Source organism: Gigantopelta aegis, chromosome 10 (genome assembly GCF_016097555.1).
Source record: "Gigantopelta aegis isolate Gae_Host chromosome 10, Gae_host_genome, whole genome shotgun sequence".
Classification (NCBI taxonomy): domain Eukaryota; kingdom Metazoa; phylum Mollusca; class Gastropoda; order Neomphalida; family Peltospiridae; genus Gigantopelta; species Gigantopelta aegis.
In genome coordinates, this window is record NC_054708.1 from 61,500,859 (window position 1) to 61,523,803 (window position 22,945).

At 40.5% G+C, this 22,945-nt stretch overlaps 1 protein-coding gene across 3 annotated transcripts in view; it reads right to left on the reverse strand.

The window, feature by feature from the left end:
- The window catches only part of LOC121384751 (protein mono-ADP-ribosyltransferase PARP14-like), a 39,306-nt gene that overhangs the window by 1,663 nt on the left and 14,698 nt on the right, over positions 1 to 22,945 (reverse strand). For 2 of the 3 annotated variants that reach the window (XM_041515291.1, XM_041515293.1), the window contains exons 3-10: positions 13,177 to 13,392; positions 11,439 to 11,675; positions 11,230 to 11,314; positions 9,074 to 9,312; positions 7,352 to 7,585; positions 4,923 to 5,150; positions 4,312 to 4,408; positions 2,390 to 2,526 (exon numbers count right to left, since the gene is read on the reverse strand). In XM_041515291.1, coding sequence (XP_041371225.1) covers positions 2,390 to 2,526; positions 4,312 to 4,408; positions 4,923 to 5,150; positions 7,352 to 7,585; positions 9,074 to 9,312; positions 11,230 to 11,314; positions 11,439 to 11,675; positions 13,177 to 13,392 — 1,473 coding nt within the window. The remainder of the gene's footprint in view (positions 1 to 2,389; positions 2,527 to 4,311; positions 4,409 to 4,922; positions 5,151 to 7,351; positions 7,586 to 9,073; positions 9,313 to 11,229; positions 11,315 to 11,438; positions 11,676 to 13,176; positions 13,393 to 22,945) is intronic. The other variant, XM_041515292.1, reaches the window with a different exon arrangement.

A 22,945-nucleotide genomic window follows, 5' to 3' on the forward strand; every position in this document is an offset into this window, starting at 1 on the left:
GTCTTTTTAACTACGTGAAACAATTATAGAATTGTGATAAAATAAAACAATCTGAGATTAAAAATACGAAAGCAATTTAAAGACAGAAAGAAAAGATTGTTTGTCTAAAGACACCCCTTCCTCCGCACAATTAAAAAAAAAATTGCATACTTGGTCTAGATAGGAAAAACCCCCAATATTGTTGTCACATAGGCTATGATTTGGAATGACAGTCGTTCAAACTACATTATATTTCACATTCACCTAGACATATCCAAGCATATTCTAAGTGAACACCGAAAAATATAGTCACCGTAGATCATTCTGAACATACCAATTACGATACTAATTACATCACAATATTAATGACTTTCACATTTGGCAGTTACTGGGTTTACGTTTCCATGGACACAATTGTCATATGTTTGTTAACATCTTGTTGTCTTATGTTGTTAATCTCAGACTTCTTGCATTAATATTTGTGCTATAAGTTACATTTCTTATCTTGCAATTTTGATTTCACCATTAAACATTTGAGAATGATTTGAGAATGATTTGAGAATGATTTGGTAGGATACATAAAGTTTTAGAGTAGCATATCAAAAGTAGGTTTTGCAGAGAGAGAGCTCATAGGTCCATAGGCATACGGGCTCCCAGTTTTGTAGTGGGGCAGGATAATTTCCCCAAAAATTAAATGAAAATGCCCAAATCCAAATAACAATATTTATTCATATTATCATTATTACCGAACACCTATATACGTTGCAAATTAATAACTACAAGGATCATAACTAGTATTGTTTATCAGAATGATGGAAATATACTCTTAAAAAATAGTAGGGGAACCTGAAATATTAATGTTAATATCAACTATTAGACCGAACATACGTTTTGACCACAGACATCCTAGTAAATAACGTTCAGGTCTGTTTATCAACACACAAAAATACATTACATAGTTTGCACGTGCATCACGCAGTTGCCCCGTACACGTGCGTGGGGTGTCATTCTCGATTTTGACAATTTCCAGGAAGGTCTATTAATCACTGTGGAACATTATTTCTGTCAATCTTTTTCATTCTGTTGATCGTACAGTTGTTATTGTTTTGTTTTTAGTCATTTTTATTGTTTGAATTTGCGATGCGGCGTAATGCAACGCGATGAGCGTCTACGGCCTATCGGCATGATGCAAACGGGCAGAAATCAGCGTTTCGAAGTCATTGATTAGCAGACTATGGAACAGGTACCAACAAACCCAAATTACGATCAACCCCTTCAGGTCGTCCCAGGGCAATGACAGGATTATAGGATCGATTCATCCGTAACAAGGCTCTAAAAAATCGAGCTCAAACGGCAAATCAAATTGTTGCAAACATTCATCAGGCTACTGGTGTCCGAGTTACGGGTCTTCATGCTCGACGGCCCCGGGTTGTGCCTACTTTGACAAATCGTCACATTGCCCACAGACGTGAATGGTGTAGGGAGCGTCAGAACTGGGGTATTCGTCGCTTGTCACGTATCATGTTTTCAGATGAGTCACTATTCACTTTAGACTTTCTTGGTGGGCGTGGTCGGGTCTGGCGACGACGAAATGAACGGCACGCCAACGTCACAATGCGATTTCATGACAGATTTGGCGGTGGATCGGTTATGGTGTGGGGTGGTATCACTATGACTGACAGAACCCCCCTCCATATTGTGCAAGCAAGGATCACTGGGCAGCACTACCGGGACAACATACTGACACCGTTTGCTAGGCGTGTGGGTCGACGTTTTGTTTTTCAGGACGACAAGCACCTCCAGCAGCACAACATCTATCGAATGCCATGACCAGCAATGAGCCCAGACCTTTCCCCCATTGAACACGTCTGGGACATGATAGGGAGACGTGTGCGTCAACGTCAAAGACCGCCGACCACGTTAGCGGAACTTGGTCAGGCGCTACAAGAGGAGTGGAACAGACTCCCTCAAATGGCCATTGGGAGACTCATACGCAGTATGCCTCGTCGACTGAATGAATGTCTGACACATCGTGGCGGTATCACCCACTACTATTATCATATAACCATTCCCCACAGCTAATATACCTTACAATGTTGGCAATTAGTTCTCCCTTATTTTTGAAGAGTATACATGTTGAAAATGTTTCTGGCTATCAGTTTGCCCGAATGTCTCCATCGCTTATGGATGGGTCTAACCATCTTGATTTCATCCTCCTAATGTCTTGTCAGTTATCATGTCTGCGAGAACAAGGTTGTGAACAAAATAATGTGAAACGCGGTGCAGTAAGCTTCGAATCTGCATATGCATATGTATGTGCACATTTGTAGGTTACGTGTGTACAGCGTGCATAAGTAGTCGCACAAGATACTTGAACAAACGTCTGCATATTGTAACCATGGTAACTGACCTTAATCAGATACGTGTCCTCTGGCATGGAAGTCTCGAAACTGCTCAGTATATTTTCGTATTCTAAGCATTCTTCGCTCAGTTTAACCAAGGCGTAAGTCTTATTTCCCATCGATTCCCACGTTGCTGGCCATTCCGCTTAAAAAGAACGAGCCATATAAGAAAGGTTAAACAGCTCCAGACGTAGTTGTTGTGAATAATGAAAGAAGGTAATGAAACAATTAATTGTTTAACCACAACTCGGCACATTTTAAACTAAAACTGGTCGATCGATCGATCGAGAGAGAGAGAGAGAGAGAGAGAGAGAGAGAGAGAGAGACACAGAGAGAGAGAGACACAGAGAGAGTGGAGAGAGAGAGGGAGGAAGATAGGGTGGAAAAGAGAGTGGAAGATAGGGTGGAAGAGAGAGGGAGAGAGGAAGATAGTGAGAGAGAGAGAGAGAGAGAGAGAGAGGGGGAGGAGGTGAGAGAGGTATGAAATCTGCTGCCGCCACAAAGACTGATGTACACACCAACCATAAGGCATTGGTGAAAAAACACTCCATATAGGGCGATCGATCTCACAATCCACTGCACCTCAGTTACTATTATTAAATACACGGTATCCATCCTTCACCATTTCCCCCTGTCTGTCCCTAGTCAGAATATTTCCAATATCTTCAGTTATTCTAAAGGAATGTGTCTCTTACAACACTGCACGGTACATCTGTATAAAACTAACAGCGTTTTGCCCCGATTAATGATTCATTTGCGGTTTGTTCTGAGTTCTCCTAACTGTTACAGAAGCTTAATGTATCATATTCGTGTCACTGTTTGTCACGCGCCAAAACTTCCATCATACTGTGTTCGTTGTAAATATATTTTTGAAATTACATTCTGTTGAATCGTTCCAATGTTTAGCCAGTCAGAAATCTTTGAAGTGTAAAAACATAAATAATCATTTTACTCATTTCAAGATATTTAAAAATGAAAGTTAGGAAATGCTGGACCAATTGTTAGATGATTGTAGTTTTAGCTACTTGATATTTTACGGGGCTGCAAGAGAACCTATTTTTAATGATTTAAAGCTGTTATTTTAAAACACCCAACGCTTACAAATGTCTTTTAAGGTGTTTACCCTATCATATTAAAATATACTTGTCTCAACGTTTCGCATTGAATCAGGGTCTATATTCTTCCATGCACCTACACACTATTTTAATTCTTTTATACTGATAAAACTGATCTACTCAACAGAACTAATGATTCCGATAGTTTAGTGGACATAATAAGTGGAAAAAAAAAAAAACGTTTGTAACATTATTCATCAAAATTCATAAGCGTACGAGACATGGGGCAAGGGTTTTGGTGGTGATAACTGCCCCCCCCCCCCCCCCCCCCCCCAGTGCTGGAGAAAATTATCAAATTCGGGCAAAACAATAGAAATATTCTGGCAAAATGTGCTAACCTGATACCTTTTTTCCCATGTATTTTCACCATTCTTCCCTCAGAATTATTTGTAATCCATGTAAAAATGCATAGTGATTCTTTTGCAACCAGTGGCGTAGGCAGGATTTTGTATTGGGGGGGGGGGGGGGGGGCGCACCTGGCATCCAAGCAAACAATGATATTGAGTAGTGGGATATGACACAGGAACCTTTTTAATGTTATTAATGAGCGAAAAGGTAAACATTTCCCGGGAATGGGGGGGGGGGGGGGGGGGGGGGGCATGGTACACACACACACACACACACACACACACCCGGCTACGCTACTGTGTGCAACCCGCTATAGCTGTTTGGCAGTAATACTAATATGAATAAATGTTGTTATCCAGATTTGGTCATTTTCGTTTAATTCGGGCAAAACTACACTTCCCCCTTACAGAAATGGAAGCCCGTACGCCTGTGTACATCATTAGCATATTATATTATTTCAAACTTACCATCTTCAATTACAAGTGATGCTCTATTTACGTTTGTTGTCAAAGATGCCATGGTATTTGTTCTGGATGGATGAAGTTTTGATTCTTTACGGAAAGCCTAAAAACATTGATGACGTTATCTCAAAACAGCTCTTGCTCAAGTTTATAATTAATTAATATATATATATATATATATATATATATATATATATATATATATATATATATATATATAAAGTTATAATTCCCAATACTGATCGATCGATTGATTTGTATTGATAATTGAGTGTACTGACTGAAATATTTGTTTAAGTCATCAATCAGTCATCAGTCAGTCAATCAATCAATCAATCAATCAGTCAATCAATCAATCGGTCAATCAGTAAAAAAAAAACCTTAAAAAAGATATCGGTAGGTCTTAAATTATTATTGAAAAATAGTAAGTGAAAACGGCTAAACCGGGTAAAATACCATAATCAAGGTGTGTACGGTTTTTTTGTATGGTGTTTTTTCTTTCTTTGTTGTTGTTTCTTTGTTTCTTTGTTCGTTTATTCGTTTGTTGTTGTTGTTGTTGTTTATTTTTGTTGTTTTCAAATCCAATATTTTGTTAGTAATAAACAATATCGATTTACCTCTTGGACGGACTTGTCACTTTCTCGTAGGACGAACATCACCGATTTGATCGATGTGCGGCGATGTTCGAGGGCAAACTTATGGACTGTTTCAAACATACACATTGCCACTGCATCCACCTGATACTTCTTTTTCAATTTCCCAGTTCCAAGAGCTGGAAATGCCAGACTGTTTCGTTTTGTGTTATGTGCATGTAACAGACATTTTGTGATCACGGTTTCCAAATCCTACAACAGTTCAAAAACAATATACATGTACATGTAATACAGGTGAAAAGAAATAGGGCAACACATGGAATTGTAGGCTAAAATTGAATTTACTACTAGCTTAGAAATATCTGTATTTGATACAAATGTGTAATGTCAGTATAGTTTCGAACTGACCAGTAACATGGTCAACGCCAGACAGATTGAGTGTTAGTTTTGCTGTTTTAGATTTGCTGCTACCATTCGTGTGTTTCCTCATTTCTTTCCATAAACGTACGAGACAGGGGGAAAAGGGGGAAACCCCCCCCCCCCATACACACACAAACACGCTACCCTAGTGATGAAGAAAAACCTCAAATTTAGTCAAAAATTATAGAGATATTCGGGCAAAATGTGCTAACCTGATACCTTTTTATCATTTATTTCCATCATTCTACTCGCAAAATAATGAAAATTAGTTGTAAACCATGTAAAAATGCGCAGTGCTACGTTTGCAACCCTATATAGCTGTTTGGTAGTAATGGTAACATGAATAAATATTGTTATCCAGATTCGGGAAAAAACCAGCCTGCCCCCTAAAAAAATTGGGAGCCCGTACGCCTATGTTTCTTTCCATCAGTATTCTAGTATAACAACATATTATATCAAACCCAACTCTTCCTGCTTCATGTCCTTCTCTTTCATTGACCATCTGAATTTAAAATTCAACCATAATGTTTTTTACATGTATTTGGTGCGGTTGCATTGATGTATGTATGCTGACAGCAGGCACGCACTCACTCGTTTGCGTACGTACCTGTATTCCACTAGCATATATTCTGTCGATCTATTCAAAAATAAGTGGACACTCTATTCTTTAAGTTCCAAATAAAACGAAATCTTTAAATTTTGATCCTTTTCTTTATTATTATAATATACTGGCGTCCAAAAGAAACTTTACATACATAAAATTTGATAAATATTGTTGCTAATCGAAAAGAACCAATTTAGTAACGACCCTACAAACATTGCATGTATCACGAGGTGCAATGCATTGTGACGTGTAGATGTTGAACTTCGGGATACTTACATATTCCACCTTACTGTTTGTTGGGTTTCTGTAATACAATTTCAAGCCTTATAAAGTTTCCTTTGGGCGTCAGTATATATAGAGAATACTACACGAGTAGCCGTTAGATACACAATGTACCATTTATCTTACGAGTCGTTTTAAAACGTATCTAACCAGCAAAAGAGAGTTGTAAGATAAATGGTATCTAACGGACACGAATGTTGTATTCCATTTCTTACATATATATCCTGATAAAAACAGCGCTTATAGTTAACATGTGCATCACAGACAAGTCAGGTCAGGTAATAGAGTTTTACGTGCACATTCAGAACAAGCTGTTGTAACGCACGCCTGTCATGGACGTAGGTGTTGGCCTCGGCCGGCTCCTCCGTCCCATCCAGGACAGAAAAAAGTTGGGGTGGGTGGGAGAAAGGTCAGTAGTAGTCGGACAGACATGTCAATTTCAGGTTAACTTGTACGTCACGGAGTGATCGATTTGACCGTTCTGTTTTTTTGTTTGTCATTGGATGATATGGCATTGGTGACCTGGGGCCTAATTGACAAAGGTCTCTTAGGCTCTGCTAGACAATAAAGCATCCTCTTTGCAAGTATTTTAGCATTGCACTGCGAGATCGCAAAGTTGCGTTTAGTGAATTAGGCCCCTGGTCATCACCTAGGACCAGCCAGTCGTATGTCTTTAAAATGTTAGGGAGCTGGACGTAGCCCAATGGTAAAGCGCCAGCTTGATGCGCGGTCGGTTATGGATCGATCCCCTTCGGTGGGCCCATTGGGATATTTCTCGTTCCAGCTAGTGTACCACGATTGGTATATCAAAGGCCGTAGTATGTGCTATCATGTCTGTGCATATAAAAGATCCCTTGCTACTATTGGAAAAATTAAGCGGATTTCCTCTCTAAGACTATATGTCAAAATTACTAAATGTTTGACATCCAATAGCCGATGGTTAATAAATAAATGTGCTCTAGTGAGGTCGTTAAACAAAACAAACTTATTATTTAAAAAGGTTATGGCACGTATATATGTGTTAACAAGTATGTATTATCAAAAATAATGAATGATGATCTCACCAACGGGTGTGTAAGACAATAAAGTAAAGTAATAATTTTATATATGTACATTCAATAATGTTTTGGGGGTATTTTAAAATTACCTTGATATTCTGAACAGCGTTTTCCTTCTTTGAAAGAATAGCACAGTACACGTCCTCGCACTGCAACGAGCCGCACCTGATTGTCGTGGCGATTTGGGTTGGCTCGCACCCATGAGGGTATTTCTCGTGAAGGTATTTCTGAAGATCTCTGCCTCCAACTCTGAGGACGGCGCTGGCGGCAGCAGCTCTTGAAAGATTCAGGTTTTCACCAACAGAGCAGACGATGACGTCTGCCTGAAATATGAATATTCATAACTGGGCCCAGTGGTTCATGGCATAGTTAAATTAACCCTGGCATAAAGGGACATTCCTGAGTTTGCTGCACTGTAAGATGTTTCCGACTAATAAAACATTTCTACGATTAAACTTACATATTAAATATATTTTTTAACCTAGTACAAATATTAGAACGATCAGAAACACGTTTAATATGCAGCCACTAATATTTTAGGCAGAAAAATATATTTGATATGTAATTACAATCGTTAAAAAGTCTACTAGTCGATAACATCTTAAAAATTGCAGCAAACTCAGGAATGTCCCTTTAATGTACTATTTTCTCTTTAATTATTTTTGTATAAATATAAAATGAACATTGGATGTTAATATGTATGGATACCTTTAACTGTTCCCAATCAGGTTTCAACATTATGTTTTAACTATTATTTGTACTGATTTAGTCCTTCGTTTTGAAAATGTCTGTTAGTTAAGCTAACTAAGGTTTGAACAACTTGAGAGAGAAAGAGAACGATAGCAACGGTATCTGGAGTGGGAAGTCGGGGCACACTCTTTAGTGATTGGGGCACCGTTTCTACAAGCCATATTTTTTTTTAAATCTTTATTTAGAGTTGAAACCCCCCCCCCCCCCAAAAAAAAAAAACCCCACACAACAACAACAAAACCCCAACATTTTCGTCGGGGGGGGGGGGGGGGGGGAGTGTGGAGGCACATCTTTGGGAATTTAATTAACATTAGACCACTAGAACACATTGGTGTATTAATCATCGACTATTTGTTGTCAAAGATGTTAGTTCTGACACGTAATTAAGTCTTCAGAGGACACCCACTATATTTTTACATTAGTAGTATTAAAGGGATCTTTTTATGAACTTTCCAACAGACAACACAATACATACTATAGCCTTTGATATACCAGACGGGAGGAGACATTGGTTGGGATTATAAAAAAAGAAAATCAATGGGACTGCGGAGGGATTCGAACCTACGATCCAATCACTTGAGACGACTGAACTAAATCTCGTTCTCTGGGACTGGGAATATGGTAAGATGTAAAAGCAATACCGGCCCATACGATATCTGGGAGGAGGCACAGCCTCTAGGGGGCTGGGGGGGGGGGGGGGACAAAAGCCATTTTATTATCTTTATTTATAAACGGACATTTTCGTTGTTAAGTGAGGGGCACATACATCTTCCCGTCCCTTCCCCCTTCACCCCTCCCCACTTCGGTTGCTATCGGCTTGCAGTAACATAAAATATGTCTGATCCATAATTAATAACGTGGGAGCATAATACGGGAGGCAATGTGATCATTTTAGGTTTTTGGAGTCTGATACAAGCTGCTTCTCTATGCATACAACATTTAAATAAAAAATATCTTTTGAGGATGGAGAGAGAGAGAGAGAGAGAGAGAGAGAGAGAGAGAGAGAGAGACAGAGAGAGAGAGAGATCCCTTTGCCAGGCTATATGTGGAATAATACTTACTACTTGGTGAGCAATATTTCCAATAACTATCGGGCAGAATATTGAAGGTTGTTGCCGTTTATTTTTCTTCTTCCTCTTTTTCTTCTTCTTAGACAGTGGTCGTAACTGTTGAGAAGGGTGTCCTTTAGGGCGTCCAGATGTCGGCAGAACCGGTCCGTCCGAGGTGAGGAACGAGTCTCTAAATGGAAGCCGAGACAAACCAGCGGGCGAGTCCGTCTCGTCCATCAGGCTTGCTCCATCTTTAAACAAAAACAAAACAAGTAGAAAATAAAGTTTGTTTTGTTTAACGACACCGTTAAAGCACATTGATTTATTAATCATCGGCTATTGCATGTCAAACATATGGTTATTTCGACATATGGTCTAAGAAAGGAAACCGGCTACATTTTTTCCATTAGTACCACGGCCTTTGATATACGAGAACGAGAACGAGAAATAGCCCAATGGGTCCACCGACGGAGATCGATCTCAAACCGACCGCGCATCAAGCCAGCACTTTGCCACTGGGCTGTGTCCCGTCCATCTTTAAACAAAAACAAAACAAGTAGAAGAAAGAGTCCGTTTTGTTTAATGACACACCCAATAGCCGATATGTGTGTTTGTGCTGGGTGTCGTTAAACAAACATTCATTGTTTAATGACACACCCAATAGCCGATATGTGTGTTTGTGCTGGGTGTCGTTAAACAAACATTCATTGTTTAATGACACACCCAATAGCTGATATGTGTGTTTGTGCTGGGGTGTCGTTAAACAAACATTCATTGTTTAATGACACACCCAATAGCCGATATGTGTGTTTGTGCTGGGTGTCGTTAAACAAACATTCATTGTTTAATGACACACCCAATAGCCGATATGTGTGTTTGTGCTGGGTGTCGTTAAACAAACATTCATTGTTTAATGACACACCCAATAGCTGATATGTGTGTTTGTGCTGGGGTGTCGTTAAACAAACATTCATTGTTTAATGACACACCCAATAGCCGATATGTGTGTTTGTGCTGGGTGTCGTTAAACAAACATTCATTGTTTAATGACACACCCAATAGCTGATATGTGTGTTTGTGCTGGGTGTCGTTAAACAAACATTCATTGTTTAATGACACACCCAATAGCCGATATGTGTTTTTGTGCTTGGGTGTCGTTAAACAAACATTCATTGTTTAATGACACTACACGAGTATAGGCGTCAGAAGATGTCAGCATCTGGAGTGGGTAGTTGTAATAATTCATCTTTTAGTGGTTCCGGCCAGTGTACCACGACTGGTATATCAAAGGTTGTAGTATGTGCTATCATGTTTGTTGGATGCTTGGTGCATATCAAAGTTCTCTTACTACTAATGGAAAAATGTAGCAGGTTTCCTCTCTAAGACTATTATGTTAGAATTACCAACTGTTTTGACATCCAATAGCCGATGACTAATAAATCACTGTGCTCTAGCGATGGCGTTAACCAAAACAAACTTTAACTATTAATGGTTTCGGGGAGTGGGTGCTTAATTTATTAATTATCGGTTACTTAATTTTAAACAATGGATAATTCTGGCACATAATCTTAGAGGATACGTGCTTCATTTGTCCATTAGCTACAAGGGGTATTTTATATGCACTTTCCCACATTCGGGACAGCACACACCACAATTTTTGATATACTTATCATGGGGCACTGATTGGAATGGGGAAAAAAAAACCAATGTGTCCGCCTATAGGGTTCGATCCTACTTCTGAAATAGTCTCATATAAGACAAATATAAATAATATTGATAATCTGCGTAATGTCAGTGATATTTCAAACTAGCGAATTTCTACCGTGTGTATATATAAAGATATTTAAGAAAAAACCCTATACATGTACATGTACTAACTGTAGGTCACAGTAACCTATTAAACAGTAAAAATTGGAACGGAAAAGAAAAAACAAAGCATTGGGTCCACCAAGGATATTTGATCATATGGCATAAAGACCTCAGGCTCTACTGACCGAGCTAAACTCATCTCCATTAAATATGCATAGAAAACAGAATAACGTGTGCGTATATATATATATATATATATATATATATATATATATATATATATATATATATATATATATATGGCAGACAGAAAGACAGACAGAGACAGAGAGACAGAAATACTTATATCAATGTTATACCTTCTTCTAAATCGGACGCATCTAGGGATGTAGTTATGGCACTGTTAGCGTCTTCGTAATTTTGATGATACTGTTCGTCGAAAATCTGAAAAATTATTAAATTACGATGGAATGAAAGTAGAATTAACAATATAAATTAATTAGTTTAAACATAAAAAAGCGACAGATAATATTTGAAAAAGACATCGAGACTTTTAAAGTACTATTACCTCTAAAACGAAGTCATCAAAAGTCTGAGAGCTGGTACATATTGCAAAGACGACCGTTTTTAGCGTTGGTGTGTCTCTCGTTGACGTATGTTCCTCTTCGAAGTCCAGAACTGCTTCAAACATACTCTGAGCAATGATATCTGGGGAGTACAGTTCGAATCCTATCACCGGAAACACTATGCTTTCATAGGAATGGTTGACATGATGCAGACACGCCAGTACCGCACGGCTTATTACCTGAATAAAAACATTCCAAGCGATTAACCACAGAACATTTTCAGATATTAAAAGCATGGGGCCCACTTGTTCAAAGCATAGTTAAATTAATCCTTGGTTAGTTTAATATTTTCATTTTAAAGTAAAAGACCCTAGTTTTTAGACACTATGTACGGCGTATTGTTCACTATTAAAGACGTTTTTAATAATTGAAATTAGATATTACTTGTATTGTTTTTGTTTAAAATATCCATTTCAGTACATTTAACGTCAGTGTCTATGGTCATTCTGGTGTTTATAATACCACGAAATGCAATTTTTCATAATTTTAAACACCCACGTACCTCAGAGACGTAACGGTTATGGAGACGAGCTCTTGTCTATTTTTAGGTGTTATCAGCTCGTGTTTCAGCCTATTGTAACTGTATCAAGATGTGTTACAGGTTTGTAGATTAACCAGACATAGCGTCTATTTTTCCAACTTGGGTCTGCGACTTTTAATTATGTACCGGTGGCGTCGTGGTAGGCCATCGGTCTACAGGCTGGTAGGTACCGGGTTCGGATCCCAGTCGAGGCATAGGATTTTTAATCCAGATACCGACTCTAAACTCTGAGTGAGTGCTCCGCAAGGCTCAATGGGTAGGTGTAAACCACTTGCACCGACCAGTGATCCATAACTGGTTCAACAAAGGCCATGGTTTGTGCTATCCTGCCTGTGGGAAGCGCAAATAAAAGATCCCTTGCTGCTAATCGAAAGAGTAGCCCATGTAGTGGCGACAGCGGGTTTCCTCTCAAAATCTGTGTGGTCCTTAACCATATGTCTGACGCCATATAACCGTAACATAATGTGTTGAGTGCGTCGTTAAATAAAACATTTCTTTCTTTCTTTTTTTTAATTATGTTTGCACCAATGCAAAATAAACTTTAGATTTGACTATGTATGAATAGCTTTGGTTGTCCTAAATCAAGTTCCAATATATATGTTTTCAGTTATTATTTGCTTTGATTCAGTCCTTGGTTTTCAACATTTCTGTTAACCATTGGTTACGCTAACTAAGGTTTTAACAACTGGTCTCTGGTTTCTGTAAAATATGCAATAATTCGGCGATCAATGCAGAAAATATTTAATATTGTAAAAGTATTTCATATTAAAAATAGTTTAACCAGTGAAAGTTAATTATGGTTATACAGGTATATGCCGTTTGTTGAGTCATAGATGTTAGCTAGGTTTGTCATTTCAACGTTCAGTACGTACATTACTTTTTATCATCATCACCATCATCACCACCGTTACTCCTATACTGTTATTATCATTTAACTTATTGCTAACATCAAGGGGAACATCACCCACCCCCCATCCCCTCTTCCTACGCCAGTGATCATCATCACCATCATCATAATCACTATCACTATCACAATTATCACTATCACTGCCATCATAGAATTAGAAGTTTTCCTGATATCAATAAAATCCAGCTGATGAGACATATAGTAAAAAGAAATATGAACGTTTGAAGCTTACATCATTGATTTTACATGTTGAAGGAGCTGGTCCGATGTCTGGTAAACAAACACGAACAACTTGTTTTGCATTTAGTCGTCCTGGATGTGAAAACTTGACAGTGTCCTGGTCATTTTGTATCAATTTCTGCACATCCGGACCACCAGCCTGCATAATCCTTTCCGCTGTGTGGCTTTTCGTACCACACGCATATGTAACGTTCACTATCACGTCAACCTACAATCAAGCAACTTAATTAATATGTATTATAAGCAACAACAACAACAATAAGAACAACACAAAATTACGAAAATCTCTCTCTCTCTCTCTCTCTCTCTCTCTCTCTCTCTCTCTCTCTCTCTCTCTCTCTCTCTCTCTCTCTCTCTCTCTCTCACACATCACATCTTTATATTTTATACAGACATGACGCTTATAGTGATTTAAATTTGGTATATAATACCAAGTGTTCCCAAGTGTTACATTATAGTTTTAGAGAGGAAACCCACTACATTTTTTTTCCATTAGTAGCAAAGGATCTTTTATATGTACTATCCCACAGACAGCATAACACATACCACGGTGTTTGATATACCAGTCGTGGTGCACTGGCTAGAATAAGAAATAGCCTAATGGGTCCACCGACGGGGATCGGTCCAGACTCAATCTAAAATGACGTCACACACATGCAATTTGTATGTGTTGTCATGACATTAATGTCTCAGACTCTATTAGACTCTAAAAGTTGTAGGGGCGGGACGTAGCTCAGTGGTACAGCGCTCACTCGATGCGCGATCGGTCTGGGATCGATCCCCGTCGGTGGACCCATTGGGCTATTTCTCGTCACAGCCAGTGCACCACGACTGGCATATCAAAGGCTGTGATATGTGCTATCCTGTCTGTGGGATGGTGCATATAAAAGATCCCTTGCAGCTAATCGGAAAGAGTAGCCCATGAAGTGGCGACAGCGGGTTTCCTCTCAATATATGTGTGGTCCTTAACCATATGTCTGACGCCATATAACCGTAATTAAAATGTGTTGAGTTTGTCGGTAAATAAAACATTTCCTTCTTTCTTAAAGTTGTGTAAGCACCAGGCCTGATGTAACTCTAGCTCGAGTACTCTGACCGCAAGAGAACCAGACGGAAATTTTGACAGTTATAACGCTCTCATTACGAGCGTTATAACTGTCCGAATGTCCGTCTGGCTCTCTTACAATAAGAGTACTCGGGCTAGAGTATTCATTTCATTTCAACTTATTTTCGTGCTTATATACAATTAAGGTTCAAGCACGCTGTCCTGTCCAGGACAGAGGGTTAGTTGTCAGTTGTTAGTGAGAGAGGAGAGTGTGTAGTGGTCTTACACCTACCCACTGAGTCGTTAAAATTTGCTCTGGGTGGGAGCCGGTACCGGACTGCGAACCCTGTACCTACCAACCTTATGTCCGATGGCTTAACCACGATACCACCGAGGTCGGTGGGCTAAAGTAATTGATGCCAAATCCTCTATAAAAAGAGACGTTTTGTTGCTAAAGGTTATTGGGTACAACCTGAACACAAGCCTCTTCTCCCTCTCGTAGAGTATATGTTCGACAGCGCTGGCTTTGGTGGGATATACTAGTAGGTATGTTATGCTGCTTTATCCTTTTGTGTTTCACACCCAATAGCCGATCTGTATTTTTGCGCTGGGGTATCGTTAAACATCATTCATTCATTCATTCATTCATTTTGTTCCACAGATGGTAGCTATGTGCAGTTCTTATTCTTGCCAGAATGTCAGGTAAGTGACAACCTTGGACTGTTGTTTGCCATGTGGTTATCGTGAAGTATCCTGTGCAGTGTCGGTTTTGGGTAAGCGTTCAATTAAGCCTATTTATTAAAGCCGCTCGAGCGCTCGTCGTTGTTTTAAGGTACGTACCTTTTTTGTTTCATATATAAAATGCATTTTTGAGCTACTGTGACGGCCAGAAACACACTGGATCATTGGTGTAGCCAGGATTTCATATTGGGACCACCTTTATTGGGGGAGCCAAACACACGGTCTATGAGTCGTATTATGGGGCGACAGGAAAGCATAAAAAACGGGGTGGTGGGGGATATGGATCCCATGGTCATCGCCGGCTACGTCAGTGTAGGCCAACTGGATTTGCCAAACTTGATGATTTAAGCAAAGCAATGTAAGCAATGTAATAAAATAAAATAAAAAATAATAAAAGGTGTATTAGCCTAAAATAGTTTACTTTGCTTAACATTAGGATCAGCGGCTTTACATTTGCATACATAAATGTAAATTAAAACTTGTTTTAATACCTTTTATACAGGTACGATTTTGTTTCAATTTAATAATTTGGCCACAAGGGAACTATTTCCACAAAAGAATGTTCCTGGTTATTGCGCAAGGGGACATGGGCTTGTGAAGTGAAAAGCACCTAAGGCGCATTAATCCCACTGGTACCATTCTGTGGAAAAGCCAAGCTACACGAGGTACGTGGTTATTTATGAAACCATTCTTAATTTTGATTCTGTTCTAGACATAATTGAAATTACGTCTGATGTAGTGGTACTAGGTCAGTTTCGTTGTGAGATTAAATGACGGTTATGGGATGACTGGTTTAACCTTGGCCTCGATCTTTCGCATTTGCAAATTCATTGTGTCGGGAAAAGAGGCGGACGAATTCAACACATTATTTCACATGAATTCTCAACAAAAATCTCAGACATTAGACCTTCGATTGTATTACTACAAATCGGGGATAATGATTTAGATAATGTGAACTTTGACTTTGTATTTCCACGTTTGGCAAATAATGTACATTCGGTGACCCATTGGTTGGCCGAAGGCCTTGGCGTTAAACAAATAGGAATTATGCAATTGCTACACAGGGAAAAACGAGGGCAGTGCATGTGGGAAAATATAACTTTGCGGTGGATAAAATATAACTCTGCGGTGGATAAAATTAACTGTCAGCTAAAAGAACTATGTGCTTCCTCAAATAATAGTTTTTACTGGCGACATAAGGGGCTAAAAGATTCGTTGACAGAATGCCTGAATGCTGACGGGGTTCACTTGAACAGAGCCGGTATGCGAAAATACATTTACTCTGTAAGAGGCGCTGCATTGTTCGGCTCCCGATTGGTCAACGAGTTAGCAGTACTATAAATAGCCAACAAAGCAACTAGATATGAATAGTTTTATTTAACGACGCACTCAACACATTTTATTTACGGTTATATGGCGTCAGACATATGGTTAAGAACCACACAGATTTTGAGAGGAAACCCGCTGTCGCCACTACATGGGCTACTCTTTCCGATTAGCAGCAAGGGATCTTTTATTTGCGCTTCCCACAGGCAGGATAGCACAAACCATGGCCTTTGTTGAACTAGGTATGGATCACTGGTCGGTGCAAGTGGTTTACACCTACCCAGTGAGCCTTGCGGAGCACTCACTCAGGGTTTGGAGTCGGTATCTGGATTAAAAATCCCATGCCTCGACTGGGATCCGAACCCAGTACCTACCAGCCTGTAGACCGATGGCCTAACCACGACGCCACCGAGGCCGGTAGATATGAATAGATTAAACCAATGGGCCCTAACTTGGGGCATTAAACTATCCGAAACTAAAACAGTATTTATGCTCTTTAGCAAAAAAAAAAGAAAAAAGCAGAAAACTGCCAATTAACCTCCAACGGTAAACTAATAGCTAAAGTAAAAGAATTAAAAATTTTAGGAGTCACCTTTGACTCAAAACTAACATTCAAATCACAAATCCTAAACTTAGTTAACAGAACCAAAAAAACCCACTAAATCTACTTAGGGCCATATCAGGTACAAGTTGGGGGGCGCAAACTGAGGCAATGCTCATGGTATACAAAGCCTGCATACTCTCCATACTCGACTATGGAGCTCAAGCCTACAGAAGCGCCTCACCATACTTACTACATAAATTAGATATAATTCAAAATCAAGCTCTCAGAATAATTGCTAGGGTACCTTCCAATACTAGTGGACAAAGCTTAGAATCAGAGTTTAACATCATGCCACTGGATTACCGCAGAAAACTACAGCACCTTAAATACTATCTTAAAATTCACTCATTTGACCATGAGCATCCAGTACAGGAGCTTACTCCAGTGGCAGAAAAACCAGGCCTAACCTGGAAATCTAATATAAAACTGGGCAACTCCTTTGCCACTACAGCATATAATATAGAAACCGAAGTAGGAATTGATGATATACCAGTGGCAATGCACACTCTAAACCAGCCAGTATATTGCCACACACCTTATCTAATTAAAACAGCTACAGATAAAAACCCTTTTCCGCCGTTCAAAAAAATACTATTCGAAGTATGCGCCAATGAAAACTACCCTGAGCACACCCACATCTTCACAGATGGCTCCAAAAACCCGGATAATGGCAGGGTTGGATACGCAATAGTTGAAGAAAAAATTACCTGGCATCCTAAATTAATCAAATTTGCTAGGCTGTCAGACAATTTATCAGTATACACAGCGGAACTGACAGCCATTTTAGAAGCACTAATATGGATCAAAACTCACAAATACTCAAAAAGTGTAATCTTTTCCGACAGTTTCAGCTCCATCCAGTCCATACAAACTAACAGAACCACCAGACCAGACATAATCTCAGCAATCTACAAAGAGCTAAATGAACTAAACCAACTAAACTTAGCTGTAACGTTAGAATGGGTCCCAGCTCATGTAGGCATTATGGGTAACGAAATAGCAGATTACGGAGCTAAAAAAACACTTGCCATCATTAACGTAAAATTAATTTTTAAAAACCCAAAAACATTCCGCTAAGTATCACTGAACTAATATCAATAGCAAAAAAACATTACAACAACTTATGGCAAGAAAGCTGGGACCAAACAAAAAAACCTTTTGGCACTACAATATTAAACCCACTGTTAACTCTCTCAGACCTAAACATAAAAATTCTCAAATTGATAAAACCACCATTAAACAAGGAATAGGAAATTCAATGGAACTAAATAACTGTTCGTATATCATCAAAAAAAGTTCACCTAACTGCCAGTGCGGCGCACCAGAAGATATGAAACACTATCTCCTGGACTGCACGCTGCATAATAATCATAGAATTCAACTACTTAAAATCCTTAATATCAGCAACCCTGCCACCATAACCACGCCAAATGTCCAACTACTACCAGATAAAAAAACATAAAAACTAAATTTTTCACGCGCTCTTTCAATTCGTACAGTCTACTAAACCAAAACTATGAACTTAACCGTCACCCCATCAGCCATCTGCAGAAGCGGAGCTGTCACCATATGCACTCGTCCACGATAAGCACTCCAAACCAGTGGATGGATGCCAGGCAACGGATTTATAATTTAAAAAAAACGGTTATCATATTTACAAAATAAATAAATAAATAAACAAGTTTGCTAAGCGCCCAGAAACGCCCGGCCTGTACGTCTTAGGTGCAGAATAGCAACCCTACGCACTCGACCTATGACCACGCACTCAGCACATCTGGACCAACGACTGAGAGTTAACTGGGGGCCGCCAAATTTAAAACGAATTGCTACCGAACTCTCCATTTTATTTACCAAACCAAAACTATAAACATAACCGCCACCCCACCGCCCATCCTCGGAAGAGGAGCTGCCACCCTATGCACTGGACCCTGATAAGCACTCCAATTCTGATGGTGGATACCAGGGGACGGGCAATAAACCGATATTAAAAAATAAGAAAGTAAAAAAAAAAAATATGATAGCGTAAAAGGCTCCTACGTATCCAATCGCCCGTCAACACCCTGTCCGTACGTCCTAGAATGTAGAGTAGCGACATTATGCACTTGAACTATGCACTTTGCACTATAGGGCCAACGACAGAAAGTTGCTAAGTTTATTTAATTTTGTCTATTATATGTATGGGGTATGGGTAACTATATTTACGTGTCAGGCACGCAACGGAATTAGCCTCTGACTTCGCCAGTGACCTAGGGGGGGGGGGGGGGGGGGGGGGGGGTAAGTTTGAAGTGGGCGGAATTTGGAAAAAAAAAAATCGGACCGACTAATCATAAACAAGAAGCTAATTGGCTGAATTTATTTCGGTGAAGCCTGTTTTTTTCTAAGTTTACAAAGATACTGCATACCGATACATGTCTGGACTCTAAAATTTTCGTTAAGACTGCTCGGCCGAAAAGTTTTAAGGTGATATTGAACGGGCGCCAAAACAAAATGCGTTAGACTATTTTTATAAAAAAATAAACATAAAAATTTTGAACTGGATCCAAAACATTTAAAGTCTAACTAGCCCAATAAAAGAGGTTAGTACTCACGGAGGTAAAGGTTGTTAGGAGGTTGGGGGCTACGGCGAGCCGATGAAGTCGGTGGCGTCCCAGTAGTGGAAGATCACGCCGGAAGGGAGAGGCTGCATCATCTTTGTGATGTGACTGTACTCTGATTATAACAGGACGACGCGATGTAGTGACGGGTTGTCCATCTCTTTAAGTAGCAGCGCTTGATTGTATCTTCCCTTCCGGCGAACGGTAAACGTCCACCTGGACTCGATGGAGCTCACTATTCCCCTTCATCGGGCTCGGTCCTTAAACGCATGTTGCGGCTCACTAAGAACGATGAGGACCGTTGTTCAACTGGATTCGGCGGTTACTTGGCTTGGCTGGAGTGGCACTCGGGGGAGTGGTCGCCTTCCTCTTAACAACAGCCGTCTTCCGGGCCTGGGTCTCAACGGATGCCACCGGTTTAATCGGCGACAAAACCCAGAAGTAAAGGCAGGCGGATCGGGTCGGCTATAAGTACAGAGCTCTGAGTCCGGCATATCGCTTCCTCGGTTCCTGCAGAGGGGACGTTGATGACTGGGGCCGAGACCACTTCCATCTTCGTCTTCCTCTTCAGTTGGGCGGCGTTGGGCGGTCCAGCAGACGGAGTCGCTGCCGGCGGTTTAGCCGCCGGTTTTGTCTCCCCCTGCGCCGCCGCTGGCGCACGTCTCCTCTTCCTCCACCTTCCTTTCTTCGGTGGTACCGGGTCCCCGTACACCAAGGTCACGGAGGCCCGTGACCCGGTGTACGATACCCGGTACTCTAACAGCATTCCGTAGGATTTAAGCAATCCCCCCAGGTGGGGGGGGCAGATCGAGAGAACAAGGGCTGACGTCCGTCTTCATCGATGAATAATACAGAATGAGTGTGCATGTTATATGAACAATAAAGGCTAAATCGCTTATTTATCACAACAGATAGGATCGAAAATACACTCCACTAATTGGCCAAACAGGCGACCAATCAGGGCCACTGAAGCACTCGACCAGAATAGAGCTCACTAATTACACCTTCTCTTTTCCAGAAACATCATTGGACCGATCCAACCAATCAACGACCAGAAACTACACTGTACATAAGCCAAGCCTTTTCTTTTTTTCTTTTTTCTTTTTCTTTTCTTTTTTTTTCTCTTTTCTATATGTATTAAAATGTATTAAAATGTTTACATGTATGTATGGTAGTAGGAGCATTTTTTTTTTTCACAGCAGACTAAGGTGAGTCTCTAGTTACAACACCAGAGCAGGCGACTAGCCATAAAGGGAAAACAAGATAACAAGTAAGACTAGTTAACCAGAATATAAATATAAGAAGCTGCGTACTCAAAATCCCTTGGGGGGGGGGGGGGGGGGGCGGGGGGGGACAGGGAGGGCATACCTACCACCTACTAATATTAGTGTGTCTGTCATGAATGGATTGTACCTGCTACCATGCGAAGCACTAGGCTTTTTAAAACTACACTTCTACTATAAGGGAAACCCCCTTCAAATTAGATAGCTAGAGTAACTAATAGACCCCCCCCCCCTTGCATTCACTATGCAATTCAAGGGGGGGAGGGGGGGGGCTTTGATTGGCCGTTGGATACATAGAATAGGTCTCAAGACAGTAGGAACAACCTTAACACAAAACTTAGGTACACACGAACACGGCATGCGCACACTCAACATACCACAGGATGCATTGACTAATGATAACAATGCATCCGACCACATATAAACCGAAATAATGGCCCAGCACGTACTCCAATAAGGAGTCGGACAAAAGAATACCGACTCCGAGTACACCAATGTACTGCACCCGGAAGGGACTGGACAAAAGAATACCAGTCCCACCACCCAAACCCAAAACAAACTTTCCTTGTTGCTATCAGGACTTCTTGGGCAAAAAATAAATAAACGGAAGAGGACACCTCACCACCACGGCACCAACAAGCAACATCAAGCTCTACAAACCGCCTCCACCTCGTCCGACATACACAATTGCTCGAGTCTCCCCTGTGTTGTCATGCCACAATCAGAAGAGATCAGGCCCTTTCTAAGGGCCCTACGGGCAACCTAGGGAGACACCCTACAGCACCAACCTGGTCATAACAAAGAGCTAATCTCGGATTACTAAAAGCGAAACCTATTGGCTCTCCACACTTTCCAGTTAGAACGACCATCAAAATTGCGCTAAATCTCCCTCATGTAAACGCGCACCTCTTTCTCTTTGGCTTAATCCTACGAGACATTCATAATTCCATAGCACCAACCTCTCTCCGCATGCCACCAACACTTGGACTGCTGGTGCTCCCTTGCACTTGCCAGTGCAGGCGTCCCTTCTTTACCCCCCCCCCCCCCCCCACACACACACACACCTTTTTCCTGTCCTGGACAGAGAGATCTGGCCAAGGCCGGTCCATGTGCCCAATATAGGCGTGCGCTACAACAGCTTGCTCTGAATGTGCACGTAAAGTCCTTTTTAGCCTTTAGCCTTAGCCTAGCCTTTTAGCCTTAGGTTGGTGAACCCCCTGGGTTGTCATGCCACGACCAGAAGCGGGCAACCTAGGGAGACACCACAGCATCGTAGAGGTCTAAATTAACGAGCTACTCTCGATTCACTAATATCAAAACCTATATTAGCTCTGCCATTTACCTTTCGACCGACCGTTCAAAAATTGCGCCAAATTTCCTCAATCAAAATTGCGCACTCTTTGGCATTAATTGCTCCATTCAAAATTCCACAGTACCACCACCACTCCTACCCGCCTGCTACCGACTTGATCGGGCTGCTGGTGCTCCCTTGCACCTGCCAGTGCAGGCGGTCCCTCCTCTCCCCCCCCCCCCCCCCCTTTCCTGTCATGGACGGAGGACGACAGTGCGCTACAACAGCTTGTTCTGAATGTGCACGTAAAACCCTATGACATGACATGACAAGGTTGGTGAACTGGTCAGATAGGATAGTGTTTCATAGTGTTTACTGATTGTTGCAGCTTCACGGTAACCCACACATTAGCGGTTATAAAATGTGTACGCGTAAATTTTTCCACTCGATGACTGCAAATTGGTTATAATGATTTGTTTCCACATAATAACTGATAACTAATCTGTTCAATATTATTATTAAACCTGACCCAATGTTTGGTGTAGTTATTTTAGGACTCATAAAAGTTATACATGTTGGTTAATGACATTCACGGTTCTCTGCCCTTAATATTTTAGTGTCCTATCGGTTATTCCAGGGGAACTTAGGGGCAGCGGATGCATATTGGGAGAGAATATTGTAATATTATAAGGCCATGGTATCATTAATTTATGTTATTGTAGTAACATGGTAAATGGTGGTAACATTATGGTATTGTGTTGCTTATTCCAATATAATAAAGTTAATCCACCGAATCAACGTATATGTATTGTCATGTTGGTTAATCCAGCGGAAAGACTGATAAACTATTGTCGTGTTGGTTAATCCAGCAGAACGA